General features: G+C 42.6%; 1 protein-coding gene across 5 annotated transcripts in view; it reads right to left on the minus strand.

Annotated features, from left to right (window-relative positions):
• The window catches only part of UBE3D (ubiquitin protein ligase E3D), a 343,799-nt gene that overhangs the window by 320,713 nt on the left and 4,719 nt on the right, over positions 1 to 18,367 (minus strand). For all 5 annotated transcript variants that reach the window (XM_019929363.3, XM_073789393.1, XM_019929362.3 and 2 more), the window contains exons 2-4: positions 15,194 to 15,390; positions 11,520 to 11,610; positions 708 to 939 (exon numbers count right to left, since the gene is read on the minus strand). In XM_019929363.3, the coding sequence (XP_019784922.2) occupies positions 708 to 939; positions 11,520 to 11,610; positions 15,194 to 15,390 (520 nt within the window). The remainder of the gene's footprint in view (positions 1 to 707; positions 940 to 11,519; positions 11,611 to 15,193; positions 15,391 to 18,367) is intronic.

Consider the following 18,367-nt stretch of genomic DNA (forward strand, 5'->3'; position numbering starts at 1 on the left):
CTTTTTAAATCACATCAGTATTGACTTGCCATCCAGGGAATGATTTCTCACAAGGGCCAAGTCAATGGCACTGACTTTCTTTTAAAATAAGGTAAACCACCTGTTCTCCGCAGTGAGAGGAAAGGGCCTTCCCCCTCCAGCAACTTTGAGCTCAGGAGCTGCCTGACCTCGCTCGTTAAGCATCAACTTGGAACCTGCAGCCAGAGCTTTACTTCCGCGCTTGGGCTCCTCCAGTCCCCCTTTTGCCTTGATGGCATCTGACTGTATGACACCAGCAGAAGTCTAGACTATGGGCAGATACAGGAAAATACCTGGACCTATCAGGACAGTACGTATCCTGAAGGCAAAGAACCCATTTAACGTAAATCAGACTGTGGGGATAAAATGTACGTGGATTATGGAATATTGTCCTAAAAGCAAAGTCTACGCGGGAAGAAGTCCTCTTCCCCTTCTTCCTCCCGCCACCGCCACCGCCACCCACCCCCCCCACCCCCCCCCACCCCCCCCCCCCCCGTGGCTGTTTTGGTTTAAGGCCGCCACGTGCTTTTTCCATAACAAAAGAGCAGAGCTGGATGATTAAGGCAACTGAAAATCATGGATTTTGGTCTTTAGAACTGTCTGTCACATGCCCTGAATGAAGGAAAGATTGGAGAAAGCAGTTTCTAAACCGACCTCTAAATGAGCATTTAATTTGAAAGATATATTACCATTTTTAAATGGTTCTCGGAAGAAAGACAGCCCGTCTCCACTGGGGCTACTTCAGGTCTCGGCTGCTGTAAATCACGTCTTAAATTCACCAAGAAGAAACAGTCTCCAGTGAAACAGTCATTCGCTTGTGGATGAAGTGGCTTATTAGCAAAGGGGTTGGGGTGACAGCACCACTCGTCAACCAGAGCACCCCAGTTTTCGTGTGGCAGGGGGAGCACCCTGAGGAGCTTCCTAGTGGAGAGAGGAAAACAATGGTTTACAGGACAAAATGGAACTGTGACATGCTCTTAATTAAATCAGCACAAAGGATGAGAGAAACTCATTAACCACATTACTTGCAGTGTTATTTTTTCCCCCATGGCACCAGTAACATATACTCACTATAGACAATTTTGAAAACGCAGGGAGGTATAGAGCAAATAAAAACCATCCTTGGATAGACCTAGAGATTGTCATACTGAGTGAAGTCAGACTTACTTCACTTATTCCTAAGACAAATATCATACGATATCGCTTATATGTGGAATCTAAAAAAAAGGTCACAGGGCTTCCCTGGTGGCACAGTGGTTGAGAGTCTGCCTGCCGATGCAGGGGACACGGGTTCATGCCACGGAGCGGCTGGGCCCGTGAGCCATGGCCGCTGAGCCTGCGCATCTGGAGCCTGTGCTCTGCAACGGGAAAGGCCACAGCAGTGAGAGGCCCGCGTACTGAAAAAATAAATAAATAAATAAATAAATAAATAAATAAAATTTAAAAGGCACAAATGAACTTATTTACAAAACAGAAGTAGATGTAGAAAACAAACTTATGGTTATCATAAGGGGGGGAGGGATAAATTGGGAGACTAGGACTGACATACACACACTACTACATATAAAACAGATAACTAATAAGGACCTACTGTATAGCACAGGGAACTCCACTCAATACTCTGTAATGGCCTATATGGGAAAAGATTCTAAAAAAAGAGTGGATATAGGTATATGTATAACTGATTCACCTTGCTGTACACCTGAAACTAACACAACACTGTAAATCAACTATACTCCAATAAAATTTCTTTTAAAAATCCTTTCTTTACCACCCAAGGTCAGGTAGCTATTTTTTTACATGACTGTATTTTTTTGCCAGCCTTTCAAGAGAGACAGCTGTACACAGGCACACAGTCTGGGATCAGAGGAAATACACAAACTGTATCTTGCTTTCATTGTTTTATTTATCTATGTCATGATACTTAATGACTCCATTCTATTCCATAGGTATGCCAAAACTTTTTAGGTCATTCCCTCACTGTTAGATATTTGGGTTTTGAGTATTTCATTATCAACAACCCTGTGATGAACAGTCCTAGAAAATTTGTATACAGATCTGATTATTTCCTTGGGAAAGAAATCTTGTAAGTGTGACATTACAAGCACAAATGATGCGCATTTTAAAAATTAATTAATTAATTTATTTTTGGCTGCGTTGGTTCTTCACTGGTTCTTTGTTGCTACGCGCGGGCTTTCTCTAGTTGCGGTGAGCAGGGGCTACTCTTCATTGTGGTGCACGGGCTTCTCACCGCGGTGGCTTCTCTTGTTGCAGAGGACGGGCTCTAGGAGTGCGGGCTTCAGTAGCTGTGGCATGCGGGCTCAGTAGTTGTGGCGCATGGGCTTAGTTGCTCCACGGCATGTGGGATCCTCCCGGACCAGGGCTCGAACCCGTGTCCCCTGCATTGGCAGGCAGATTCTTAACCACTGCGCCACGAGGGAAGTCCCAATGTGCATCTTTTTAAAATTCAATTCCTATATTGACAAACTGCTTTCCAGAAAGGCTGTACCAATCTATAATTCTTCCACTTACTTTTTTCAGAATTGAATACTATCATTTTTCCATGTAATTGGTGAAAATGTTCTCAATACTGCTGTAACTGGCAATTCCTTAATTACTGGTGAGATTGAACTGGCTGTCATATTTATTTGCCACTGTGTTTCTTCTGTGAATTATGATCAATGGCCATTTTCCAGTGAGATGTTAGTATGTTCTTATTAAATTGTACAAGTATATTCTATATTAAGAATATCAGTCCTTTGTCTAAAATCTGTGACAAATATTTTTCCAGTGTTATTGCCTCTAATTTGATTAACGTGTCTTAAATTTCAAATCATCCAACCCTTTCTTCTGTGATTTCTCTCATTACTATTTTCTATAAACTTTCTATTTTGGTGTAATTTTACGTTTACAGAAAAGTTACAAAGGTGGTACAGATAGTTCTCATATATACTTCACCCAGCTTTCCCTAATGTTAACATCTTACATAACCAGTGAGGATTTGTCAAAACTACTTTCCACTAAAGTCCTCTTTTTCTGTTCCAGGATCCAATTCACAACACACTGCATTTAGTCATCATGTTTCCCTCATCTCCTCTGCTCTGTGGCAGTCTTTCCTTGTTTTTCAGGACCTTGAGGTTTTTGAAAAGCACTGGCCAGGTATTTTACAGAATATCCCTCACTTGAGTTTGTCTGGTATTTTCTCAAGATTAGACTGAGACTATGGGTTTGGGGGATGTCTACCACTGAGGTGACTTCTCATCACACCAAACCCAGAGAGGACACTGTATCAATATGACTTATTCCTGGGGATGTCAACCTTGATCACTCGGTTAAGATGGCATCTGCAAGGTTCCTCCACTAGCAGAGCTCCTATTTCTGCCTTTGCACACTGTATTGTTTGGAATTGAGTCATTAAATCCAGGCCACACTCAAGGCAAGAGAAATTAAGCTCCACTCTGTCATTATTATTTATGCTTAGAACATCCTTACAATTAAGTAGCCCCTTATATTTGCTCCCAGCTTTTGTTTCAATGGTTTCATTTTTTTCCTGTAGAAATATAGACACCTGAGACGTTTCCATGGTTTACCTCTATTTTAATCTAAATTGGGAAGATTTAATCTAAATTTACCTCTATTTTAATCTAAATTGGTCTAAGGGGAGAAGAAATGTGGGCAGGATGATGAGGATATTTCAAAATAATTTATCCCCCCCCCCAAAAAAAACAACCAGAATACAAACATGCTTCTGGTCTTCCTAATGCCTTTGAATCTCATGAAAGCTTAAAGCACCCTGAGTACTTGCTCACTTCTGCTCCAGTCGACTGGACCATTTGCCTGCTAAGGATCAACTGTATTTGATCACAGACCTGTGTATGCCACTTATGCATGTTTTTTTTAGTTACATAATTTAATCAAACACGTTAGTTTGTTACATGTTATTTTAGTTACATAATTTAATCAAACATGTAAACCAAGGATATATGAGTTGCTATTCCTCTGAAAACTAAACATTTCAGAGCAGAGGAAAGTCAGTTATTAAAAAACAAAATCACTGGTGGAATGTGGGAGATACAACTATAAAAAAAACTGAGGCGAGGGAAAAAGAATAAAAATCTAGAAGAATTCTGCAATCAGACTGCTTCAGTGTCTAACTTCTCATTCCACTTTAAAGAAACCTAAACTGGAAACTCTCGATAATGAATTTAGGATGGCATAAGTGAAGAACGCTAAGAGTCCACAGCAGCAGACTCATATTCAACAAAAAGATATTAGTTCCATACTAAAATACTAGTAGGTTAATGTACATTTGCCATGTTTTAAATGAAGATACTTAAGATGCAAATGTATCATTTTTAAATGATTCCCTCCCATGAACCCTTTTTCTTTGACTTCCCCAATCAACTCTGAGTCTCATAAAAGGGCAATTACAACATGGAAGAGGGTAGACATTTAATTTTAACTCCAGAGGACAGAAGTACGAACAAGAAAGGCTGATTTCAGTTTACTAGAAGCAAGAACATTCCCTTTTAAATTAGGAAATGCTGTACCACTAGCATCATTCAAATTGCTGAGTCTATGAAGAGATTAAGAATCGATTCTTTCAACATATACTTTCTAAAAGTCTACTACTAGGAGTCAGGCGTTCTGCTGACACAAAATATTAGTACATACAGTCCCTTTGTCAAGGTATTCACATTCTAGTGGGAAACATACATCTATGAACAAATACCAAAACCAGAATATAATAAATGCTCATAACAGAGCAGCAGTTCTAAATGCTTGGGAATTGAGGGGGGAAAGGGAGGCGATGGCTCAGACCCCTTTGAAAATCCGATGAAAGTGTTAGCCCCTTTCTTCAAACATACATTCCCACCTGCACACAAAATCTGCATATTACTTTAGGGGATTCGTGGACTCGCAAAACCAATCCATGAATTCAGGGCGACATGTACAAAGTGCTAGGGAAGTAGAGTGCCGCTGGACTTCAGAGAAGAGGTAACATCTGAGCAGACCTTTGAAGGATGAACAGGAGTTCTCCAGGCATTGAAAGGGACTAAGGGCATCACAGGTGTAGGAAACAATATGAAGACAGGCACCATATATGTTTAACTTGCCACTGGAGTCCCAGTGTCAGGCACAGTGCCTGACTCATAGTGTAAGCTCTTAAATAAACGAGCGTTGATAACTATAACATGTGAGGCCCCTGGTTGGGTCTGCAGCATACTCGGATGGAAGGGTTAACAGATATTTTCCTTTGCTTGAGAATCCGACCTTCGGTTTAACCACCTAGACCTGTTACCCTGGAAGCCAGGTAGATGGTAGGCATTGATTACATTGCTAGGCAACACTGACTATGGTAAAAAGGATCCTTGATTGGTCTATTGCATCTGGACTAGGAAGACGTTTCAATGAGCTGTAAATATTAGATGAGGATGCCGTGCTTTAAACTTCCCTGAATGTAGGTCTTCGTGGGGAACACTAGAAACCATGCCAAAGGATTATCACAAGAGCTACTGGCTGTTTAGGGCATGAGGCTTCTTCTCAGGGTAGCTCCTGCACCTGCCAGATATGAATCTTCCACTTTGTACCTGGAACCGTGTCACATGGGGAGACAAGAGTCCCCAGAGGGGTATGTGACCTGTCATTTGCTTGAACTGCTGCAGGTCCTCTGCTGAGGGGAACTCCTGCCACTGCCCCGAAGGCGAGAAACGTGGCCGGTGGTAGTGTTGTGAGTCTGCACGTTTAGTTGAACTTAAGAAAACCTCAGGTGGGCACCACCCACACTTTATTTCATGTAATGCTTACTACAACTTTGTGAGATGAGAATTTCCATTCCCCTGTCACAGAGAAGGAAAGGGAGGCTCAGAAATGTTAAATAATCTCTACAAGTTCACAGAGTCAGAGCTGATGAAAAAAGGCAGGATCATAGCCCAGGTCTTCCAGACTCCAAACTAACTCTCTCCCTTGGAATATATTCCCTCTCCTGGTAACACAGAACGTCAGTAAAGGGGACAGGGAAGGTGGGATGGTACAGACGACATGGGGTGTGACACGTCAACCTAAGGGGCGGGAACCTGGTTCTACAGATAGTTGGGGAGCATCACAGAATTTAAGGTGCGGGAGTGATAGGTCGGATTTGAATTTTTACAAAGATTAGGAGGAAGACAAACAAAGGTGCCTGTTTAGAGTAAGAGTTGGGCCTAAACAGGCTCCTAGATCTTCTCCATCACTAAGATTCTCTGTCCCTTGACATTTTGCACGTAGTGCCAATAAACAGATGCTCAATACAGTGTCAAAGGCAGCAATGTCAAAACCTCATACGTGATCAGAAATGAAACTGCACTGAGACTTAGAGAGATCTGGGAGCGTTGCTGCACATTCGCACACAACGTGATACTGCAGACTTAACTTGACCCTGTATCCCGGTGAATAAAAGCTATACTCTACCCCATAGCTATCTACGTAAGACATCGAGCAAGAAAGAGCCTAATTCACAAGTCATTGCCAAGATAAAAGTGTTTTTACAGCCGAAAGAAATTTTCTGATGTTTTGAAAAAACATAAAACCTTTAAGAACAAAAGATGTATTTTAATCACAGCTCTCCTGAAAGTGTATCTATCGAAAACCCTGAAACTTTGATATGATCTACTTCCCAAGAGAACTTTCAAAAGAAAATAGATACCACATTTTTTTCAAGGTAGTTTTTACGTAAAAACCTGCTGAAGCTCAGAGAAAGAGTGAAATGATTTCTTGAACATTCTCTCAGCTGAAGATTCTATGATGAACAGCAACACATGCTTTAAATTAATTAAAATGTTTAGTTATTTTTAACGTATCTTAAGCATAAGCTTTGGGGGAAAAAAACTTAAAATGCACAATTTTATTTTATTTATTTTTTTAAACTTGGTCAATGAGTATAAACAATTTTTAGTCTTTTAGTTCGTATTGCCAAATTGCCTTCAGAAAAAAAATGATCAATTTAAAGATCTACCACTAATGTTGAAGAGTATCCATTTTACTACATTTTAAAATGCACAACTTTAATAAGTGTTATTGATTGATGGTGTTTATTTAAAACTTAAACACAGACAAGAAAATGAAATGCCTTAACTTTAAAATCAACCATTAATCAGTGATATTAACAACGGTAATACAGAGATTTCACATTGGATTAGAACCAAGTGGGCAATAAGAATTTTAAGAAAAAGATCAAATATCTAAAGCTCAAAATATAGCCACTAGAATATAGATAAGCTGGCATTATTATTTATTCCAAAAGTTTGTACAATGTTACCAATAATTCAGTGTGTGCCTATCCTCTCTTTTCACCTCTTTGTTCTCTTTCACAGAAAAGTGACTATGCACAGGAGTAGTTGTTTTCAGACTACGATAATAGCTGGTCTGTCAAATGGACCAACCAACTAGTTGGATATTCTGACATCTCTTATGTTTCCGTTAAGTCCATTCTGCTTGTTACCTGCTAGAGTTTCAATGCTCTCATAGTTGTTGGGCTGACACCCAGCTCTGCCGGTGCAGGTGGAACCGGGAGGGCCTTTCCAGAGACCTTGGGAGACCTCTCAAACGACTGAAAATCAGGCTGATGTTTCAAAGTCTGGCCAACCGATATAATTCAAGTCTGACATGAATTTATTTCTAAAAGACATAACAAATTCCAAACACAACGACCATTTAGCTGTTTCTGAGACTGATCACAACGAACTAAATTTTATTATTAGTGTTGCCTGATATTAGGGACTGTTAACAAGAGAATGATCAAAAATTGTATATGTTTGGACAATTTTTACAGAAAAACTCTGCTGAACTGGTAAGAATGCAAATTGGAGAATTTTATTGTAAAGAAACAAGGCATTATTCTCAAACAACCAAACAAATGGCTAGGAACGTGTGATTCTGAATGAAGGAAAAAAGACTGCTGTAATTAGCAGATTTCATGCACCCCGGTGCTAGTAAGTATTAAAAGCCATTAATGAGTCTTAATAGGTTAAACAGTCTTCTGCACCTATAATTTGCTTGACAAGAATCTTTTTCATTTAAAAAAAAAAAAGTAACAAGCATTAGTCTTGCACTATCCAAATAATCATGATTCACAGAACTCAAGGTGCAACTTTTTGAGGTTGACCAAGCACAGAATTTTCATGCTGGCAGGACTCTTACAGGTCTATCTAATTGAACCTCCGAATTTTGCAGATGAGGAAACTGAGAATCAAAGTGACTTGTTCCCAGACAGAAAGGCTGGCTGGTAAGCAGATCTTAACTCGGCTCCATTGCTCCCAATACAAGAGCTCCTGCTAAGACAGACCACCATATTCCAAGATGCCTTCCTGAAAAGGACGCCGACAATGAGTTGATTACAGCACATACAAGCCTCCTTTGAAATACCTTTGGTTTTACTTTCTACTCAACAAGCACAGATGTCCTTACCACCTGCGTGGCACAGGTAACTGAGGGAGAAATGAGAAGACCACTGGGCTTGATGCAAACAGTCAGCATGACATCCTTCTGCAGACACAGGAGGAAGCATGTCTTTCCATCAAACAGAGAGCCACGGGGCCTGCTGCCTAAGAGTGAAATGGAAGCAAAGCCTTCCGTCGCCTACTAAGGATTTCTCCGCATTGCTCAAGAGGCCCCCAGGTGCCAGGCGCACATGTGTGATAGGCAAAGACGTCCAGGGAAGCCTTGTGAAGTGAGCAAGGCCTAAGTCACGTCCACTGTGGACCTTCTTGCAAAGAAAAAGGGAGAGAGGGGGTCATTTCCCTGGCACTCCTCAAAAATAAGGAGTCCTCAATCAAAAAGGCCTGAAACACTGTACTAGATAATCTGCTAGCTTGCCAATAAGGCCAATTATGGAAAAGGGGGTGGAGGGAGGCTGGAGAGCCAACTAAAAAGAGCTTGTCGAGTATTTACTATTATATATGTTACAGCCTTAAAGGTAAGAGCCTTTATCCTCTTCACAAGTTAGGAAACTAGGCCGTCTTAACATCTACATAAGAAGAAGCTGAGGTGACGTGGACAAAGTTCCCCAGTGACGGTAAAGCTGGAGTTCAAACCCAGGTCCCGTTCTCCCGCTCTGCCTCTCGCCCCACGGCCTCCCGAAGGTCGGGATTCGGGAGAGTGCGTACAGCCTTCCAGTGTCAGCCTTTATGCCCTCCGAGCTCTCAAGTCCAGGGTCGTCAACAGGACTGACACCAAACAGAAGATGCAGTATCAGCCAATGATGAACGAGCACATCCTTCAGTCCAAGCACACCAGGGAAGTCCGTTACTCTAGTAAACTCGCTCCTCTGTGACTTCCAGGTCTCTCGCTGCTGCAGAGGCACACATGTTTCAGAAACTGCGTCTGAGAGTTAAACTAAAGCCAGAAATAGACTGAGAGAAGGAAAACCGTCCTGGTTAAACTCCAGGGTAACCTGGGATGCTCTGGACCTTCCAGGCTCAAGCAGGCCTATCCCTGACAGTGTGGCCACCTCAGCCTTAGGGAACCTGAGTGAGGACGTTCTCCCTCCCCTGCAGATTCAGAGTCACCCCGTGGCTTCCCCAAGATAATCACTCAGAGGGTGCCCTGCTCACAAGCCCCCCACTTACACCAGCATAACTTTCCACGATCTCATCTACCCGGGATGCTGCCAGGAATCAGAGAGCAAGCAAGAGAGGCTGATGGGGCTTCCCTGGAGGCGCAGTGGTTGAGAGTCCGCCCGCCGATGCAGGGGACACAGGTTCGTGCCCCGGTCCGGGAAGATCCCACATGCTGCGGAGCGGCTGGGCCCGTGAGCCATGGTCGCTGAGCCTGTGCGTCCGGAGCCTGTGCTAAGCACCCTAACGTTTACTCGAGTCAACCTGGCAAGAATTTATAGAGAATGTACTCTTCCTCGGGCAGCGAGCCTGCTGCTGGGGGCGGTGATGAGGAAGATGGTGATAAGAGTAAGAATTACAGCAGGAAATATCACATACTGAATGCTTACCAGTTACACTCATTCGCTCCTCCCCCAAACCCTATGGGGGTAGCTCTTATTGCTATCTATATTTTTGTAATAATAAAAAAAAAAAATGAAGGCACAGAGTGGTTAAGTAACTTCCCCAGGGTCACAGCTAGTAACTGGTGGACACAAACACAGACAGGCTGGCTTCCGGGTCTGTACTACCAGCCACTACACAACACTGCACCCTAAATACGAGTGAGGAGTAATATGCGTAGGACTATCCCGCACCCGAAGCCTACAGTTTAAGCGGGAAGACAGGCAAATAAACCTCCAAGGAGCACATAAGCCAGCCCAGGGTTCAGGAAAGGCTCCCAGCAGAGATCTGCTGAATCCCTCCATGGAGACCTGGAACACTGGGGGAGGAGGGGTCTCATGTACGTCTCCAAGGAAACCCGTCCAACAAAGAGCTCGAAATTCTTCCTTTAAATATTGTCAACAGGGACTTCCCTGGTGGCGCAGTGGTTGAGAGTCCACCTGCCGATGCAGAGGACACGGGTTCAAGCCCTGGTCTGGGAAGATCCCACATACCACGGAGCAACTAAGCCCATATGCCACAACTACTGAGCCGGCGTGCCACAACTACTGAGCCTGCGTTCTAGAGCCTGTGAGCCACAACTACTGAAGACTGTGCGCACCTAGAGCCCATGTTCCACAACAAGAGAAGCCACCGCAATGAAAAGCCCGTGCACTGCAACGAAGAGCAACCCTTGCTCGCCGCAACTAGAGAAAGCCTGCGAGCAGCAACAGAGACCCAACTCAGCCAAAAACACATAAAGTAAAAAAAATATGGTTAACGATAATAAGGGTTTGCTCTGTCTTTCCAGCCTATGAGTGATTAGAAAATTCAGAGAGCAGGGTTTGTGCCCAGGAAACAAAGAGGCTGACAGGAGGAGAGGATGGAAAAATAATTAAAAGACAACATGGGGATACAAAGAATACAGCAAAGGGCCCTTCCCCTCTCAATGGGGTAATCACAGCACACCTCGAAGGCAGGTGACAGCATTAACCCAAGCATCAAGAGAAGGTTGATTTGTGCTTTATATGCTGTTTCAATAAGCAGGGAAACAGGAAATGGATTTTAGAAAGGCACTAACAGAAATAGTTCAAGTACAAAATTGTGCTGCAAAAGCTTCTGTTATTTAGAAAATTCACTTAATGTGGCAGAAGTTTATTCACCAGGATGATGGCTAAAACGTGTGACAGATGCCGTGTCTGTTTTCAGAGGAGAGGGGCCTATCTCTACCGGCTATTCCACCAAGATAAGCCTTCCTCCCTCAAAGCCAGCATCCTATTGTTCCCCTTTGTCAGCTGGAGAAAATCTAGCTGCTCCGTGATTGCTGGAGCATTTGGGGGCTGGTCTGGTTCAAAGTGACATTGAGTCTGTGGCTCTCATTTGAAGGCCACAGACTGCTCCCTTGGCAGTTCCTTCAAAAATTCTGATAGAAAAAGAGAAAAGCCATTGCCAGGCACAGGATGAACCAGTGTTGACTGTGTTCCTTACCTGTTCCTCATGATGATTTCACCGCAGGACTGGCAATAAAACGTGCAACATTCTTGGGCTTGGGAGCTTTGATTAAACACTGAGATCAGTTCTAGAGGAAATCAAGGAAACAGCAAATCTTAGCGGTTTGGGACAAATCCATTACCATACTTAAAGAGTTTAAGAGCCGCAATAAATTACCACCAATAAGCACTGTTTATGATCTACCCAGAAGTACCCATTTAGTTAGTATTATCTGATGACTCAAGCAGAAGCAAATATTGGGAAGCGTTTTCAAAAACAGATTTTGCTACATGTTTCAGTTAGGTATTGCCCTAAATGATCTGTGTCACATAGATAACTCGTTATTTCTCTCATTCTGCAAATACCAACATTAAGGATGAGAGAAAAGGAGCTATTTCCTCTGCTATGCTTAGGGACAGTTTTTCATCACTGTGACTGCTGGTAAACAGACTTCTTAAATTTAATTCGATTGAAACGAGGTTGATATCCACTCTGGCATCCTACCAGTACGTACAAACAAAATCAATCTTGAAATTGGTCTTTATTGGGCAGGTCCCGGGGAATGAAACGGCTCCTAAGAAGAGTTCCATCTTCCAAGAGTGAAACTCAATTTCTGATTAAAGCTGTGGGAAAACATATATGTCCCATAGTATACGAAAGAGCAGTATAAGACAGTATGTTTCTTTAGTTTCCATTATTTCATTCATGAAGGAAACTTTCATTTCCAAAAAAGCCCGAAAAACAAAATCCAAACCTACAAAAATATTTGTCTATTAAAAAAAAGTCTGAAGAAATGAGGTTATATCCATTAGAATCAAGCAATTTGAATTTGGCTTATGTTACTTTATATTCTAAGATTAAAAAAAATGGATGTGAGAAAAGTTTAAGCCTTAGAGTTAAAAATTCTTCTGTTTAATTTCTAGGACTGCCGTGTAGCACTAAAGTGAAACAAACAGTATTCTTTAGCTCTGAGCAGATAATAAGTAGACCTGGGTAAGACATCCAAAATGTTCTTTTCAGAACCAATAAACAAATTTTCAGTGACACACTGCCCTCTGCTGCTCACCCAGCATGATGCAGGCTCAGGTTCAAGTCAGAACCTTCTGATCCAGGGGCATCCTGGGAAGCGCTGCCACCTGGGGATGAATCCAATGCTGGTACTACCTCAGATTTTACTGCAGCCAGTTCTGGGTCAAAGGTCACGTCTGACCTATGCATTCAAAACAGTGTAACAATATGTCTACTGTAGTCCTTAAAAGAGCATTCTTATAGTTGAAAAGTCAACTTTGTAAAAACCCTGAAACACAGATTGAATGCTATAAATGTTAAGACTCGCTTCCTACCACAGATTTTGATTCCAGTTTACATCAGTATGCCCCTATTTGATATTTATTCATTCGGCAAATATTTATTCACCACCTATTATGCGGAAAGCACGAAAGCAATTAAATACTGAGGAATCTATTTTGCATACCCCTTCATGCACTGCAGAACAGGGGTTTGAATGTTTTTCCTTTTCAGACTGTTGAGTAAAATATGTGTTAAAAATGTAAAGAAATTGGAGACCCATGAATGCCAACAACAGATGCAAACCAACACACAGCAATTTATTTTTTCCAACAGTTAAAACTAGACGGTAATGTTTGCTGATTTAAATTTTTAAAAATGGCTCAAGCTTTGCTATTTAACTGTTATAGAATATGGGTAGGCAACATACCAATTCTGTCTCTGGAAGGTCTCCGTACCTCCTCATTATAGGACCTAAAATCATGGTCCCAGAAAACTAGCAGAAGATCTGAAAACGCTCCACTGTGGCTTTCACGCCTGCCTTTCTCCAGTTTCCTGATGTGACCCAAGATTCCTGCTCTGGGTACTGTTCAGCATCGCTAAAGACAGGTGATGACATCACAGGAGCCAGACTCCCAAGGCTTCTTCCCTGAAACAACACTTCCCCTGTCCATCATGTGGTACCCTCAGAGCGTCTATCTCCCATCTTGATGGCCCCATTCTTCTTTCCATGGTTATTCCAACAGTCATTCTTAGGTTTATCCTATGCCACTTCAGCCCCAGGACATTTCCTTCCTCAAACCAACCCTGATCAACTCAGACTAGTTATTCACTAATCCAGCACTTAAGCACAATCATTCTCCAACAAAAAAGGAACGGAGCTCCCTCTACTTCTCTTTCCTTTCAAAAGCCAGGATAGAGATGCGAGGGAACACCTGACAACTCCTAAGCAGCTCTTCAGTACAATCCTGTTGACCGCCCTTGGGGCTGCATGGAGAAATGCAGATGAAAGCCTTCGCATCCATGAGGCAACAGGGAAATCAAGTGCATCTATAAGAACTATAATCCTTCTCTGAGAACGAGTATCACATCCAGCTGTTACAGCCTCCGTTTCCCCTTTTGACATCATTTTTAATCCTCCGAAGCATATCATTCACATGGCAAAGAGGCAATGAACCAGTGAGGTCATTCGATAAATTACTGCGAGAAACATTTCTACTGCCTTTCTGAATCAACGTGCCAACAACAAAATATTGGAAGTATCACAGGCACAGCAACAATCAAAGTCGAATGATGCATCAAACTCAATTTCAGAATCTGTATGTACTGCTCCCTCTAGTTAGAAATGTCCCGGACATCCCTGGCGGCGCGGTGGTTAATAATCTGCCTGCCAATTCAGGGGACACGGGTTCGAACCCTGGTCCGGGAAGATCCCACATGCCGCGGAGCAACTAACCCCGTGTGCCACAACTACTCAACCCACGCGCCTAGAGCCCGTGCTCCGCAACAAGAGAAGCCACGACAATGAGAAGCCCATGTACCACAACAAAGAATAGCCCCAGCTAGCTGCAACTAGAGAAAGCCCGCGCTCAGCAATGAAGACCCAACGCAGCCAAAAATAAATAAATTAAATTAATTAATTAAATGTCCCTAATGGATGCGATCATTTCCATCATTCAGTTCTCCGGTCAAACAATGCTTTCTCAGAGTGGCCTTCCCTGACCCTCATCTGCCCCTAGTCACGCCCTATCCCATTACTCTGCTTTACTTTGCCCACAGCACTTACCTCTGTATCCAAATAACTTGTGTGTTCATTACCTGTTCCCACTGATTAGAATCTTAAGCCCCATGAGGGCAGAGACCTTCCTAGCTTGCCCACTTCTGTACCCCAGCACCTAGATCAATGAGCTAATATTTGTTGAATGAATGAATTTCTACGTAATGCTTTAATATCAACCAGGTCTTGCACGATTGCCATCTGATTTCATCTTCCTATCAACTCCGTGAGCCAGGTTTTTTACAATTAAAGAAACAAAGCAGGGAGTATGTGGGAAATCTCTGTACCTTCTGCTCAATTTTGCTGTGAACCTCATACTGCTCTAAAAAAAAAGTGCAGGCTATTAGGAAAACAAAATAAAACACTTAAAAAAAACCCCAAAGAAACAAAGCCTCAGAAAGGTTAAGTAACATGTTCAATTACATGCAGCTAATAATGGGCAGAGCTGGCAAAAAACACATCTTCTGGACCCCCAGCTCATTCTATGCAGCTGATGAGCAGTGATTTTCACCTGGGAAAAGTTCAACCTTTCAAAGGAAAAAAAAAAATCACCTTTGATTTATAATGAAAAAACAAATGCAGAAACAGGACCGCCAGCACTACTCACTTGTGCAGAATTCCGCCCGCGCCTGCAGCCGCATGTGCAGCCCATCCCCGGCCACGTGCCGCAGCCCACGGCAGGAGGACGGGACAAGCCTGACCCCTGCTGGCAGCCAGAGCTCCGTGCAGCCGCCAGGGCTTTTCATCTGGAGTGAGGTCGGCGTTATGCAAACATCCATGGGCAGACCTCCTTCGTCTGGAACGCTGGGAATTAAAAATAACACACAAGAAATTATTTCTCATTGATGAAAGCCACATTATGAAAGAAACAAAAACGGCCAAGGAGCTCTCTGTTCCTCTTCAATAAGGGCCCTGAATTTAGTCACTGCCCTGGGAAAACAGCAGTGAACTGGTCGTAAAGGAAACTAATCTATACTAGGTTTAGATGAGGTCAGAGAGTACTTCTCGCTGTCACCGTTAACAAGAAAGTTCAGAGACATATTTTTCATTCTTGCTTCTTCGTTTTTTATGGTAACGATGCATTTTTAAGCATGTACTCTTTCCCACTGCCAATGATCCTGAGTGCCGGCTCTCTCCTCTACCTCAGTGCTTCCTCCATCTACTCCAGCCCGGACCTCCCCCTGGGCTGCTCCAGGATCTGCCGCACAGCCTGCCACTTCGCTTCCCCACCCCGACTCTTCCCTCCCACCAGTCTCCCTGACTTCAGCTTCTGCAAACCAGCACAATGGAATGCTAGTCTGTCATGCACCACGCACTTGCTTATCAAAGTTTTTTTTTTTTTTTTGCGGTACCCGGGCCTCTCACAGTTGTGGCCACTCCCGTTGCGGAGCACAGGCTCCGGACGCGCAGGCTCAGCGGCCATGGCTCACGGGCCCAGCCGCTCCGCGGCATGTGGGATCCTCCCGGACCGGGGCACGTGTTCCTGCATCGGTGGGCGGGCTCTCAACCACTGCGCCGCCAGGGAAGCCCCATCAAAGTATTTTTGGCCAGAGAATTCAACAAGACAGCGTAAGACGGTGGCTTATTCACCTTTGCGTCCCTTGATCCTAGCATGATTTCGACCTTCATTCACTCACTCAACACACCTTTTTTGAGTTCTACCATGTGCCAGGTACTGGGAATACAATGATTAACAAGATATTTCCTCTGCACCCCACACCCCCAAGCAGGGGACAGGCTAGTAAACAGGAATGATCAAGGGAGCATTAAAAGTACGTTGCACTTATTCATAATACAGGGGACTATGGAAGCACGTGGAGGGGGGCAGCGACTCTCCTAGGCCAAGCACTAAGTAAATGTTACGTGAATAATGAATGGATGAGTTAGTGACATATTCTTGCTTCTGAGACCAGCATTTCAATGTTTTACTTTACTTACAGTAAATTAGAGTAAAGCATTGGTATTTGATATACAGGATTTTGATAAGGAAGCCAGGATTACGTAAAACAAAAGGTACAGGAGAAAAAAACTTTGTCGATTTTAAGAATAAACAAATAATGAAGAAAACAATCTAGTGATGTACGAATACCAGGCATGAAAGGACTTACTAACCCAGTCCACGACAAACACAAATCACTTGGTGCAGGCAATAGAGTAAAACACAGTTGCTGTCCACCAGGCACCAAAAGTACAGAAGGGTATGAAGACATATAGAGATGATACTCCTATGAAGTTGAAATATGCTCAGCACTGCACCAGAGGAGCAAAGCACCTGGATCCCCCTCTTAAGTGCTGACAGCAAGAGCAGGCCATCCACTCAGTGTCACTGAAGTGCAGAAGGTGGGCCATCCACTTGCATGTCATCCAAGTAGAGAGGTCATACCGTGTGTTCAGGTGTGAATCTTGGTCAGGTCTCCTCTTTTTGCCTTAGAAAATTTTAAAACTACTTTCTGGCTAGTTCCTATTAGAAGAGTGTAGATCTGCACTTAATTGGCAATACAGAATATCAAGAACGTGAGTCTTGGGACTTCCCTGGCGGTCCAGTGGTTAGGACTCCACGCTTTCACTTCTGAGGGCATGGGTTCGATCCCTGGTCAGGGAACTAAGTGTGCAACGTGGTCAAAAATTTTTTTTTATTTAAATTTTTTTGACGTGGACCACTTTTAAAGTCTTTATTGAATTTGTTATAATATTGCTTCTGTTTTATGTTTTGGTTTTTTGGCAGCAAGGCATGTGGGATCTTAGCTCCCCAATGACCAGGGATCAAACCCACACCCCTTGCATTGGAAGGTGAAGTCCTGACCACTGGACTTCCAGGGAAGTCCTCCAAAATTAAAAATTAAATTAAATTTTAAAAAAGAAATTATTAAAAAAACAAAACAAACCTGAGTCTTTTCCAGGGAAGACAGACTCAAACTCTTGAGTCAAAAGTCTAGTCTTCAGAAATGATGTTTAAGAAATAATAATCCTCTAAAGTAGATGTCAGAAAACTTTTTATATAAGAGGTCAGATGGTAAACATTTCAGGTTTTATAGACCATATATGGTCTCTGAGGCATAGTCTACTTTTTTTTCTTCCTAATAACCCTTTGAAAAATATAAAATCCATTCTTAGCTCATAGACTGTAACAAAACAGGCCATAGCTTAGATCTGGCCCCTAGGCTGTAGTTTGCCAACCACTGCTCTAAAGATACACAATTTGTTCAGTTTACTCATTTATTTATTATTATTTTAAATTGAAGTATAGTCATTCATTTATTCATATCACTATGGACCCATAGCTCTGTTTCATTCAGTGGGTTACTTTTTTTCTCAAATTATAACCAGATATGGCCAGGGAGAGTCCCTTCAAGATGATTTCTGTGCTTTTTTGGTTTTTTGTTTGTTTGTTTTGACATTCTTTGATTTCTTCTTTACTTAGTTGCACAGCAAGAAAGGAAAGTAGGGATGAGGAACAGGGCATTTACACAGTCTCAATTAATACTTATTGATAATGAAAAGAATTATTAATACAATTAATATTTATTGATAATGAAAATAAAGGGCAATTTACGGTGGAGAAGCCTGGCAGATACCACCCTATTTAAGTTCTCAAAGTTAACGTGAACTTGAATGGAACAAATCAAAATCATGTGCCACCTGAGAGGATGCGATGAGAACACAGCGTCAATTTTGTGATATTCCTGCCAAAGATGTATAACCTGAACGTAATCTTGAGGAGACATAAGACAAAACCAAATGGAGGAATATTCTACAAAATAACTGGGCTGTAATCTTCGAA

This window comes from Tursiops truncatus, chromosome 12 (assembly GCF_011762595.2).
Source record: "Tursiops truncatus isolate mTurTru1 chromosome 12, mTurTru1.mat.Y, whole genome shotgun sequence".
Taxonomy (NCBI): domain Eukaryota; kingdom Metazoa; phylum Chordata; class Mammalia; order Artiodactyla; family Delphinidae; genus Tursiops; species Tursiops truncatus.